Source organism: Tachyglossus aculeatus, chromosome 16 (assembly GCF_015852505.1).
Source record: "Tachyglossus aculeatus isolate mTacAcu1 chromosome 16, mTacAcu1.pri, whole genome shotgun sequence".
Classification (NCBI taxonomy): domain Eukaryota; kingdom Metazoa; phylum Chordata; class Mammalia; order Monotremata; family Tachyglossidae; genus Tachyglossus; species Tachyglossus aculeatus.
The window spans coordinates 35252398-35265462 of NC_052081.1; the positions used below are offsets into that span (position 1 = coordinate 35252398).

The 13065-nt window shown below is 56.6% G+C and overlaps 1 protein-coding gene across 1 annotated transcript in view; it reads left to right on the top strand.

The window, feature by feature from the left end:
* COL17A1 (collagen type XVII alpha 1 chain) overlaps positions 1 to 11059 on the top strand; it is a 61008-nt gene extending 49949 nt beyond the window's left edge. The window contains exons 48-56 of the mRNA XM_038757874.1: positions 1364 to 1489; positions 2442 to 2531; positions 3455 to 3565; positions 4290 to 4436; positions 4982 to 5335; positions 5895 to 6032; positions 6986 to 7048; positions 7456 to 7536; positions 8706 to 11059. Of these exons, the coding sequence (XP_038613802.1) occupies positions 1364 to 1489; positions 2442 to 2531; positions 3455 to 3565; positions 4290 to 4436; positions 4982 to 5335; positions 5895 to 6032; positions 6986 to 7048; positions 7456 to 7536; positions 8706 to 8761 (1166 nt within the window). The 3' untranslated portion in view covers positions 8762 to 11059. The remainder of the gene's footprint in view (positions 1 to 1363; positions 1490 to 2441; positions 2532 to 3454; positions 3566 to 4289; positions 4437 to 4981; positions 5336 to 5894; positions 6033 to 6985; positions 7049 to 7455; positions 7537 to 8705) is intronic.
* The last annotated feature ends 2006 nt before the right edge of the window (positions 11060 to 13065 follow it).

Sequence of the window (13065 nt, forward strand, 5' to 3'; positions counted from 1 at the left end):
CAGTCCCTACCCAACAGTGGGCTCACAGTCTAAAAGACTAGATAGATAGCTAGATAGGTAGCCGGCTCCCGCCCGTGGTCCCTCCTGCCCGGCGGCGGCAATCATCACGACGGGCCGTCTGGAGCTTGGAGATTTGGGGGATCCAGCCCTGGGAGGAGACCGTGTGCTGAAGGATGGGTGGAGGGGGTGTCGGGCGGGTTGGCCTCGGACTGTTAATTTTAGATGAATGGGAGCAGAGCACGTGATAACTCTGCTTCTGCCTGTCAGCTCGCAACTCCGTGAGCACAGGGCGGTGATGGATGCCCGGGCTTTTCTGCCCTCAGCAAAGGGCGAACAGGGAAGAGCAGACCCTGGTTCTGGGGGTACAGTGAAGCTCACTCCTTTGGGGTGTCTTAAAGGGGGCCCAAGAGTCGTGCCAGAGACAGAGAGAAGCCGTTTCGGTTTGGAAGAGCAGCCGCTGTCGCTGCTTATTACTATTATTGTACTTAAGTGCTTTCTACGTGCCAGAGTGGATACAAGTTCATCAGGTCAGACACAGTCCCTATCCCCCATGGGGCTCACAGTCCCTATCCCCCATGGGGATCCCCATTTTACAGATGAGGAAAATGAGGCCCAGAGAAGTCAAGTAACTTGCCCCAGGTCACCCAGCAGGCAACTGTCAGAGCTGGGATCGGAACCCCGGTCCTCTGACTCCCAAGCGCATGCCGTCTCCCACCAGACTTGTGCAGCTTTGCCCTCGGGGCCCCCAGCCTCTTCCTGGAGTGAGGGATTTCCTACAGTGCTCTTCTCATTTCTCGTGGGGTCTACTTCACCCCCGCCTCAGTCCCTGGGCCCTAACCAAGACTTCTGGACATGGGGCGGCCAGAAGACAGGCCCTGAGTCACCGGGGCCCAGTCGTACTATTTAGTCCTTGCCTGGACCTCGGTTTCCACCTGCCCTAGCCTCCGGTTCAGCAGAGAAGTCTTCCCAGAGCAAGCCTGCACGGGGAGACCGGGTTGGTGGAGCGGGAGGCCTGGGCCTGTCCAAAAGAACCTGGGGATTAACACTGGACCTTAAATCCTGCCCCCGGGCCTCAACTTGAGCATCTGTAAAACGGGCAGGCGAGTGGATGAGCGTTAGCTGGGGGACCTTCGGATGGCTGGTGGTTTAGGTGCTGGAGGCAGCCAGGTTCCTTGTTTGTCCCCCAGAATCCCCACCAGTTCTTTCTGAGCTGGGAGCACATCACCGTTTGGGACTTTGAGGACTCCCAGTGGACTTCCTACCCTCTAGTAACGTACGGTCTGCTAGAAGTCAGGAATGAACAAAGGAGCGTGGCAGCCTTAGGCCTGGAGCCCCGTCCTGACCCGTTTCTTCCCCGTTTTAGGAGAAGACGTCCGACGTTCCCTGGTTGGACCCCGGGGGCCCCCGGGCCCTCCGGGCCCCGCTGGAGATGGACTCCAGACCCTGGATTACTCAGAACTGGCCAACCGGGTCGTCAGCTACCTAAGCAGTCAGTGTCTGTTGTTCTCCTCCTCACTGCCTGGGCGGGGATGGGGCAGCGGTGGAGGGCTGGGAGGGCGGGCGGGAGTCGGGCCTAAGCTGATAAAAAATAAAATAATGGCATTTGTTAAGCGCTTACTACGTGCAAAGCACTGTCTAAGCGCTGGGGGGGATACAAGGCGATCAGGTTGTCCCGCGTGGGGCTCACAGTCATCATCCCCATTTTACAGATGAGGTAACTGAGGCTCAGACAAGTGATTTGCCCAAGGTCACACAGCAGACATATGGTGGGGCTGGGATTCGAACCCATGACCTCTGACTCCAAAGCCCGGGCTCTATCCACTGAGCCACGCTGCTTCTGTAATAACACGATTCCCGCAGCTGCTTCTTTGCCCCCGAATTTTCCTTCCCTTTGCTGCCAGGATGGGCATCTCAGAGCTGGATCTGGGTTGCTGTTTCTGTGCCCGGGCTCCGGTTACCCCCTTACCCTCTTAGGACTGGCACCCACCTGGAGCTCTCTGCATGGTTTCCTGCCTCCACGTGAATGCCTCTTCCTCTGGGTGACCTCTCTGGGTGTCCGCCTCCATTTCCGATCACGTTGGCGGGTCTGCCCGCCTCCTCTTCCAATTCCGCCGGGGGACAATATCCCGTCTTCCACCCCCTCGCCTTTTAAAGTTCAGCGCCGGTGGCAGCCCCGGGCCGGTGTCTCGGACGAAGAGGCGGCGTTGCCGTTTGTATTCTCCTCGGGGTCTGAGCAGCCTTACTAAGGGGCGCACCACCCGCCTGACAGTGGGGAAGGGTGACCGGAAAAGGGGCTTTTCCAGATTTCTGCGGCCGTGGACTGCGTGGAAGAGAATCCCGGTCGGCAGTGACACTGGCAGACAGTATAATTCTGTGCAGTGTTGGGGGGTGTGTGTTTGTGTGTTCGCTGTTTACAAAGGCCTCGGTTCTTCTTCCCTTAGGATCCGAGCTCAATGTGGGAATCCCCGGCCCCCCCGGGCCTCCAGGGCTCCCGGGAACATCATACGAGGACCTGCTGTCCATACTCCAGGGTGAGCGTACGGGCCGCTGCTGCCACCATCATCACCACACCCATTGTGGTGGGGGGAGGAAACGGGGAGCAGGTTGACAAGGGGGCCCGAGAAATTTACCCAGTCCCTAAATTCTAGTCCCCACTTCTGGGACAAGGTGCCAGGGGACTCGGACCTCGTCGCTTAACCTTCCTTGGGCCTTAGTTTCTCCCACCGAAAACGGGAAGGAGGAAGCTACGCGCTTCCTGGGGCTTGTGGAAGAATGTCGCCCAGTCCCCATGGGAAACTGGCAGGAGCTCCTCCCCCAGTCAATGTCAATCAATCAATAGAGAAGCGGCATGGCTCTGTGGAATGAGCCTGGGCTTTGGAGTCAGAGGTTATAGGTTCGAATCCCGGCTCCACTAATTGCCAGCTGTGTGACCTTGAGCAAGTCACTTCACTTCTCTGTGCCTCAGTTACCTCACCTGTAAAATGGGGATTGCCTGTGAGCCCCACGGGGGGCAACCTGATCACCTTGTAACCTCCCCAGCGCTTAGAACAGTGCTTTGCACATAGTAAGTGCTTAACAAATGCCAACATTATTATCATTATTATATGTGAGCCCCACGGGGGACAACCTGATCACCGTGTAACCTCCCCAGCGCTTAGAACAGTGCTTTGCACATAGTAAGCGCTTAATAAATGCCATTATTATTATTATTAATGGTATTTGAGTGCTTAGTTTGTGCAGTACTGAGTGCTTGGGAGAGTACGGTGTAAAAGAGTTGGCAGACAAGTTCCCTGCCCACAGTGAACTTACAGTCTTCCCAGGGCCCAGGGCAGGCGCAGCCTGGGAAAACCGTCCTGGCTGGGCTAGGGCAGGAGGGAAGTGGGGGCTACTCTGGCCATCGCTGGGGGAAGAGTGAAACACCTAAGGGTGAATCTTTTCTTCCTGCTCATTTCAGGCTCTGAATTCAGAGGCATCGTCGGACCCCCAGGGCCGCCAGGCCCACCCGGCCCACGGGGCAGTGGGCTGTCCAGCCTCGGCGTGGAGGACCTCTCCTCCTACCTACAGAGTAAGGGCCGCCCCCGAGGGGAAAGGGCACGGCGGGCACAGGGGAGGTGTTAGGGGCAATCCGCTGCACGGAGAGGAGAGGTCTCCTATGCCCTGGCCCTCTGCGTTGGCCGTCTGGAGGCTGGTGGCTACTCGGTCTCCCCAGAAAGAGAAGCAGCGTGGCTCAGTGGATAGAGCCCGGGCTTTGGAGTCAGAGGTCAGGGGTTCAAATCCCGGCTCCTCCAACTGTCAGCCGCGTGACTTTGGGCAAGTCACTTAAATTCTCTGGGCCACAGTTCCCTCAGCTGTAAAATGGGGATTAAAACTGTGAGCCCCCCGTGGGACAACCCGATCACCTTGTAGCCTCCCCAGCGCTTAGAACAGTGCTTTGCACATGGTAAGCGCTTAATAAATGCCATCATCATTATTATTATTATTAAAGAGCAAGGCTTGGGTTGAACGCACCTGGGACAGCAGGCTGTGGGCACAGGGGAGGAGGGCAGAGAGGTCATGCTCCTCTCCTCTTCCGTACCATCTCACCCCGCTGAGCCCAGAGTCAGGTCTGACCCTCCAGGCCTGCATCCATCCTTCTCCCCACCCCATCCTGATCCCTGGGGTCCCTCCACCCCTCTCCCCACCCCACTTTGCCCTCGGCGTGCCCCCTGCTAGCGGGGCAGGGCTCGAGGTTTCAGTCTTTCCTGAGGCCCGGGTTCCCGTCGACCTTTCTCCTGGGCTTCCCCCGGCAGGTGCGGGCTTCGCCTCCGTCCCCGGGCCGCCTGGGCCTCCGGGGCCCCCGGGTCCGCAGGGACCCACCTACTTCTCCGAGGGCCTGACCACGTATGCGGCTGAGCAGAGCGATAACTTCAAGAGCGAGCTGATCGGCTACCTGACAAGTAACTAGGGGTGGCTGGGCCCTGCTTCCCTCCCCCGGGCTCGCCCGCTTTTCCCCATTCCCCCCTACTCCCGCCCGCCGCTCGGACTCGTGGTGTGGCCAGGCGGCGGGAGGCTCCAGCCTGAAAGCGGAAGCCTGGGATGATGGATCCGTGTTCCCTGTCCCCCACCGGCCCTCCATTTCTCCCCACGCACATCTCCGTGCAGCCCTCTGACCTTCAGAGGAGCACCATGGCCCAGACGTGGGGCATCTGCTAGCCCAGGGCGGGGGGCCCCCGTGGCAGGGCAGCAGAGTGAGGGCCTCTGCACGCGGCGGGAGGGCGGTGACCATTCCCTGCTCCTCCTGCTCCGCTCTCTGCCCCCACCACTCCCATCCTGTAGTCCTTTTAGACTGTGAGCCCACTGTTGGGTAGGGACTGTCTCTATATGTTGCCCATCTGTACTTCCCAAGCGCTTAGTCCAGTGCTCTGCACATAGTAAGCGCTCAATAAATACGATTGATGATGATGATGATGACGATCCTCTAACAAGACTGTGCACTTGACAGGCCCCGATGTCCGCAGCTTCCTCGTTGGTCCTCCCGGCCCCCCCGGGCCCCAGGGCCCCCCAGGAGACGGCCGCTCGAGGACCGGCGACGGCTCCTACAGCCGCGACAACTCCTACAGCTCCTTGCTGAGCCGCGACTCCGCCTACAGCTCCTCGTCCTCTTCGTCCTCCTCCTCCTCCTCCTCCATGGGGCTCGGCGGGGCGAACGGCGGGGGCGCCTACGGCCCGTTGGGAGGGGACGGCGCGGACACAGGCGAGGCCGGGGCCTTCGGAGACGGCGGCGGGTACGGCGCGGGCTTCGCCGGGGCCCTGGACTTCAACGAGCTGGCGGTGCGGGTGTCGGAGAGCATGCAGCGTAAGTGAGCAGCGTGGCTCAGTGGAAAGAGCACGGGGTTTGGAGCCAGAGGTCATGGGTTCGAACCCCGGCTCCACCACGCGTCTGCTGTGTGACCTTGGGCAAGTCACTTAACTTCTAGGAGCCTCAGTTACCTCATCTGTAAAATGGGGATGGTAACTGTGAGCCCCATGCGGGACAACCTGATCACCCTTGTATCCCCCCCCAGCGCTTACTATGTGCAAAGCACTGTTCTAAGTGCTTAACAAATGCCATTATTATTATTATTATTAAGTGCAGGGCGGGGGGCTCTTCCCCACGGCCGGGTCGATCGGGGCTGAGAGGGGCGGGGGGCTCCACGGACCTGATGCAGTGACCCTTTCCCTGCTTCGCCTTCTACCCGACTCCCTCAGTCCTGCCTCGCCTGGGGCCACAGGCTGTGCTGTTCGAATCCCTCAAGCCTCCCCCCGTTGCCCCCTTTAGAGAACTGTGGTTCTTCAGAAATCCGGTCACGCCATCTCCTGCGTCCAGCTGGGGCCGAACCTCAACGGTTTCATGGAGTTTTAATTTAACATTTCAGGTCAGGGCCTGCTGCAAGGCATGGCCTACGCCGTTCAGGGCCCCCCCGGCCGGCCGGGCCCCCAGGGCCCACCAGGGATCAGCAAAGTCTTCGCTTCCTACGGCAACGTGACGCAGGATCTCATGGACTTTTTCCGAAGTAAGAACCGCCCCTTGACTTCCTCCTCCACCGCGCTACCGCCCCAGCCGCGACAGCCGAAACTGTCCTGAAGCGAAACCACCAAGGGAGTGGGTGCGGATGGAAAGCAGGAGACCAGGACCGAGCCGTAAAGGACTCCCAGTTAGGGAGAGGGTGGGCAGTGGAGGAGCCTGCCAGACAGACTGAGAAGGAGCAGTTAAAGGAGAGGAGAGTGTCAGTTAAGTCAAGGTTGAATAAATTTTCCAGGAGAAGGGGTGGTCCCACATGCTACCAGGTGTGGCACCTAGTACAGGGCTCTGCACAAGATGAGCGCGTAAATATCATTAATTGTCAGTGAAAATAGAGAGTGTTTCCAGGGAAAGAAGTAGTCCAGTGACAAAGGCAGCCGGGGGCTAGAGAAGGGTTAGGAGAGCACCCATTAGTTTTAGCAAAGATCATCGGTGGCCTTGGAGAGAGCATTCGAGGTGAAGTGAATGAGGCAGAAACCATAGTGGAGCGGGTCATTAAGGGAGTGGAGGCAGATTGTATACCACCTGCCCGAAGAGCTTGGACAGGAATGGGGGGAGGGAGATGGGGCCGTGGCTGGAAGGGAGAGTGGGGTCGAGAGAAGATTGTTTTGGAGAGTAGAGAAGTTGGGGGTATAGGTGGAGGCAGAAGGGAAGGAGCCAAAGGAGAGTAAGAGGGTGAGGCTAGGGGGGCGAGAAGAGTGGGCACAGCATTTTGAGAAGGTGAGGGGGGATGGGGTCAGGAACAGGTGAAGGGGCTAGGTTTGGAAAGCAGGTAAGAAAGAGATCTCGTAAGAGATGACTGAGAATGGTGAAAGAAGACTTCTGGGCAGGAGGGAGTCGGGGAGGTGAGGGGAAACTTCGGGGCTTTTCAGAAGGAAACCGGGCAAAGCCGGCCGAGCGGGCCGATTGTTGAGCCTGATGCCCGTTCTGGTGTTGTGCTTGCAGCCTACGGCACCATTCCAGGCCCGCCCGGCCAGAAGGGACAGATGGGCCACCCGGGCCCCAAAGGTGAGGATAATCCCCCTTGGGCGTGGGCCGAGGGCCCCGCCGCCAAGCTTGGCCCCGAGGCCCGGCTCTGCTCATCCCTTGGCGGGAGCCAAGGCCCAGTCACTCGCTGTGCAGGCAGAGACGGGCCAGCTGGGGCCCATCTCCCAGTGGGTGGGGAGGGAGTAAAGGTGGAGTCGGTGCCTTCTCGATACTGCACGCCTAAGGAGGGAGGGAAGGAGAGCTCGACCGGCCCTTGGTTAGACACTGCTCTAACCTGGAGTCGGTCCAGTGCCGGGCCTCCTTTTGCTCCGGTTCCTGGCTCTCTCTCTCTCGCTTGCTATCTGTCTCTGTCTCTCTCTCTGTCTCTCTCTGGCCGCCGGCAGCCGGCGCAGCCAAGCCCCACCTAACCCCTCCCTCTCACCCCCCAGGGGACGCGGGTCCGATCGGTCATCCAGGCCGGCCAGGGCCTCCGGGGCCCAGAGGCCACAAAGGAGACAAAGGGGAGAAAGGTGAGTCAAGGGCAGGGACTGGGGCTCCCCCCTCCACGGTGGACGCCGAGGCACCCAGACTCTGGGCCCGCAGTTGGAGGGACGGTGGGCCTGTGCTCCTCAGCCCCTCCCAAGACTGAAGCCAGGCTGGAGACACGACTCCGAACGTGGGGGGCAGCTTTGCCCAACCCCAATCTCTGCTCTCCCCCCCGGCACCGGCTGGGACCCTGCCCACGGGGATACCGGGCTGCAGAGTTCCCGAGTGCCAATGAGGCTTCCATTTGGAGGCTGAAGAGTAAAGGCCCAGCCTCAGCGGCCACTTTCTGTTACCACAAGAAGTCACATAATACTAATGATAGCATTTATTTTTAGACTGTGAGCCCACCGTTGGGTAGGGATTGTCTCTATATGTTGCCAACTTGTACTTCCCAAGCACTTAGTACAGTGCTCTGCACACAGTAAGCGCTCAATAAATACGATTGATTGATTAAGCGCTTACTATGTGCAAAGCACTGTTCTAAGTGCTGGGGAGGTCACAAGGTGATCAGGTGAAGTCCCATGGGGGCTTCAGTCTTCATCCCCGTTTTACAGATGAGGTCACTGAGGGCCAGAGAAATGAAGTGACTAGCCCATAGCTGACACTCGGCGGAGCCGGGATTCGAACCCATGGCCTCTGACTGCAAAGCCCGTGCTCTTTCCACTGAGCCACGGTGCTTCTCTAGGGGCAGAGTGCCCACCCCCCACCCGGGGAGAAGGGAGCTCAATGCAGGAAAGGCATGGCTCCCAGCCTCCTGAGGGGCCGGCCTTACTGGAGACCCCGACCTCCAGCCTCCGTCGATATATATGTTTGTGCATATTTATTACTCTATTTATTTATTTTACTTGTACATATCTATTCTATTTATTTTATTTTGCTAGTATGGTTTTGTTCTCTGTCTCCCCCTTTTAGACTGTGAGCCCACTGTTGGGTAGGGCCTGTCTCTAGATGTTGCCAACTTGGACTTCCCAAGCGCTTAGTCCAGTGCTCTGCACACCGTAAGCGCTCAATAAATACGATTGATGATGATGACGACTCAGACCCTCCCCCGAGCCAGACGGGCCCAGGCTGCCGCCGTCAGGCCCGGACGGCGGGGCCTGGGTGGGGACAGACCGCGGAGGCCGCGGGACTGACCTCCTTCCGTCCCTTTCAGGTGAGCAAGTCTACACGGGCCAAAGGCGAAGGAGAAGCATCGCGGTCAAACCCTGAGGGCCAGCGGCGCCCGGGGCCGGGCTTGGGGGCAGCTCCCTGAGAAGGGGCCGGGCTCGGCGGCCTCCCCTTTCCTTAGAAGGCCCCCTCAATCAAACCGCTGACCGGCAAAAGCGGGCGGTTCCTGCCGAACCCAGCCGGCCCAGATGGGCATTGGTTCGCCAGACCCGCCTCCACCCCGATCCTGAAACACTCTTCTGCTCTAATTTTCCTACTACTAACCCGTCTTTTCAAAGCGCGTTTTGTTTTTCCGAAGCGCTCCCACCTGTCGTCATTTTACCCCCACGCCCTGAGAGGCGGGGGGGGAGGGAGTGACGATTGCCATTTTGCAGATTAAGAAGCTGAGGCCCGGAGAGGTCAAGCCACTTGCCTGAGGTCAGTCAGCAGGTTGGGAGTAGAGGGAGCCCGCTGCCTCCATCTGTTTGGAGCGTACGCACCGCCTCTCCCAAGGGCTCGGCGCAGAGTCAGGGCTCGATAAATGCTGTTGATTTGGCTGATCCAGGGCCCCGCGAGCATCGCCGGAGAGCCGGCGACGCAAAGCGACGGCAAGGGGTCCGTGTCCGTCGTTCGCCCTGTGGCTTCTGTAACTTGGTCCTCGCTCCTCTGGTTGCTGGGGCTGCTTGCCGGCATGGCCTTGCTGGAAAGAGCTCAGGGTGGCAGTTTGGGTGGCGCCGCTTTGCCCATTCAGTGCTTCAGGGACGGTACCAGCCGTTCCCTCCTTTCTCTGCCCGCCCGGGCCTCGGCGGAAAGCCGGGCTGCGGAAACCTGCTCGTTGAAAGCAACCGTGGCCAGCGAAGATTTAACCACTGAACTGAATGCCCCTCGAGGAGCCCCGTCCTCAGAAATCACGTCGTAGATCGGGCTAGGCTGGTGACAAGGTTGTGTTGGGGACACTGTGTGGGACGCTTCCGTGCCCCGTGTCCACAGCTGGATTCAGCAAGCTCCGGGGGCGTAGAAATAAGGAATTCATTATAGCCAACTGGAAAGAGGAAGGTCTAGGGAATGACGTGGGGCTATGAAAAGGGGGAGAACAACGCTAGGTGAAGGGTTGCCCAGGGGTCCATTTGGACTGCATTGCGAAGGGGTGGAAAAGAGCGAGGACAGCACCAGTTAAGCACTTTTAAAATGTTTTTTTTTTCCAAAATATTGTATGTGGTCCTCTAAACTGAAAAAAAAAAATCATTTCAATGTAAGATTCCCAATTAAAGCTTGTTTTTTTAAAATCTAACGTCCCATGTGATCAAATCCATCACTTACCAGCCTGGCTGCCAGTTTCTCCTCTGGAGGACGGCGGGGTGGAAGGGGGCAGGGATTTTTAGGAGTGAGAGCCCCTGTGCTCACCGGAGTAAAAGGCACGTTCATAGAAAGTGCTCTTTCAGTTCAGTCGGCTCAACACCGTGCACAGAGGCACAAGCCTGAAGGGATGGTTTTGATCTGCGGGACTTGACCTCTGGCCTGCTTTTCCTCCCAGATTACCGCACATCTTAAAACCAGGTCTTCGTTCTCTGCACTCACTGTTCCCTTTATCCATTCTGCGCAGACAGAAACAACAACAACAAAAATCAACCTAATGGGCGTCTCTGGGCCCACGGCGTCAAACGAATACGGATACAGAGCCAGAGAGCAATTAGCTGCTTTATTGTGAATGCAGGGATTGGCGTTAATAGCGACGAGGAGAGGGAGGATTGCTCTTCTGGCTCTAGTGGGTCCTTTAACGCAGGATAAACACCGGCAAATGGTAAAACCAGTCACCCCATTAGACTGGAAATTGGATAGTATGGATTTATCATTTATACCTAGGCAGGGCTCTAGATACGTAGTTTGGAACCAGGATGAGAAATAATATACTAACCCAGCTAGATTCTGCCTGCTTGGCAGCAAGACAAAAAAACGGCCTGCCGACTGGGTCGGCCAACCCACCGACTCCTCCTCCGGATCATTTCTAACACTTTTCCCTTTTCCCACCCCCATCTAAGGTATAGAGTGTGCATTTCTTTGTCATATGGCTTCCAACAGGCCTCACCTACGTACTAATACTCTCCTGGAAAAGCATTCCAGTTCTATTCCCGGTGGGCACACTTGCCCACCAGGAATAGCCGCCCGGAACAGGTCGGTCTGCTCGTCTTCCCTAACAACTTACGGTGACTTTGCCAGAGATACAGGTTGGATTCCTTTTCAAAATGGACAAATGAAGGCTCTCCTGAAAACATAAACTTGCAATAACTTGGTTTCTCTTGCATAAGAAAGCCGTATCCCGGATGTGGCGCACCATTATCTTAATAAAATTCTTTAAGTATGACTTTTGGTCCTCTTTAACCAAATGCCGAACCAATGTTTTAATCCCGACGGATCACTGGTAAGTTGATAACAAAGTTTTACTAAGCAGCGGGTTTGATATAGTCAAATATTGAAGAGCCCAGTGCCAAGGGATTCAAGGTTTGACATGGGAAAGGTGGTGGGAATTCTTCCAAACTCGTTCGTAAGCTCGTCGTGGGCAGGGAACATTTATACCAACTCTGTTATATTCTCCCAAGCGCTTGATACAGTGCTCTGCCCACAGTAAAAACTCAAATACATTTGATTGAACCGTTGCCTTCCCTCTTTTCTCTGTCACTTACAGTTACGTGCAACAGCCACTGAGTTACACAGTATAATAATAATAATAATAGTGGTATTTGTGCTTACTATGTGCAAAGCACTGTTCTAAGCACTGGGGGGGCTACAAAGTGATCAGGTTGTCCCACTTGGGGCTCACAGTCTTAATTCCCATTTTACAGATGAGGTAACTGAGGCACAGAGAGGTTAAGTGGCTTGCCCAAGGTCACACAGCTAAGTGGCGGAGTCAGGATTTGAACCCATGACCTCTGACTCCCAAGCCCTCACTCTTTCCACTGAGCCACGCAATGCCCTCCCTCTCACCAAACCCCACTGTTCTGTATCGTAGTCCTTCGTACCGGAAGAAAACATCACTGACGGTGAAATCCACTTCGTGCAATCGTATTTATTGGGCGCTTACTGTGCTTAAGCGCTTAGTACAGTGCTCTGCACACAGTAAGCGCTCAATAAATACGATTGATTGATTGCAGAACACTGTACTATGCGCTTACGTGTGTGTGTGTGTGTGTGTGTGTGTTTGTGGCTGAAGACACCAATGCCAAACCCACAGTACACACCCAAAAAAGCCCTCCCTCTTTGACCCTGGCTGCATAAAACCCGGCAACTGTTGACGCCGGCAATATGCCCAGTTTTCCAGAGACAAAATAAGCAGGTATTTCAGCAAAACGAGTTTCACCCTCCTGTGTCTGAAATGCAAAAAGGCCAACGCCCACGGGGGACCGTGGCGGGGGGGTCGGTAAGGAGTGAAAGGTCCAGGTGGAACAGCCCGTAAGCCTTCCTTCAGTTACCGCAGACACTGCAAGGGTTGACGGAGAGGGGGGGGAGAGCAGACCTGACGATAGGTAAGCCGAAGGGGACACGCGCCAGGCAGAGGCAGGTGGTTCTCAAGTTCCACTAGTGACCTACAACAGCAAGTGCCAAACGTGGAGACGGAGCTCCTAGAGAACGGAAACCGGTCTTTAATATTCTCTGAAAGACCTGGCTTCCGTCCCCTTCGCTCCACGGAAACCTCTCCCTCAGAGGTCACCAATGAGCTCCTGCCGACCAAATCCAACGGCTTCTACTCCACCCTAATCCTCCCCGACCGCTCAGCTGCCTTCAACGCCATCCATCACGCCCTTCTGCTGGAAACCTTCAACCTCAACTTGGCTGATATTGTCCTCTCCTGGTTCTCCTCCTCTCTGGACACTCATTCTCAGCCTCTCTCGGGGGCTACTCCTCTGCCTCCCACCCTCCAACTGCGGAAGACCCTCACGGCTCAGTTCTGGATCTCCATGTACGTCCACTCTCTTGGAGAACTCACTCGTTCCCATGGCTTCAACTGCCACTTCCATGCAGAAATTCCAAAATCTGTCTCTCCCGTCTCACATTTCCTCCCGCCTTCAAGACCTCTCTACGTGTGGATGCCATGCCGGCACCTCAAACTTCACACGTCCATAAACAGAACTCCTTACCTTCCCAGCCAAACCCCGTCCTCCCCGTGACTTTCCCGTCACCATCCTTCCCGTCTCACAGAGCTCGCCACCTTGTCGTTATCGCTTCTCTGGGCTTCAGTTACCTCACCTGTACAACAGGGGATGAAGAATGCGAGCCCCATATGGGACAGGATCTGTGTCCTAACTGATTAGCTGGGATTGAAAATCAATCAATCAATCGTATTTATTGAGCGCTTACTATGTGCAGAGCAC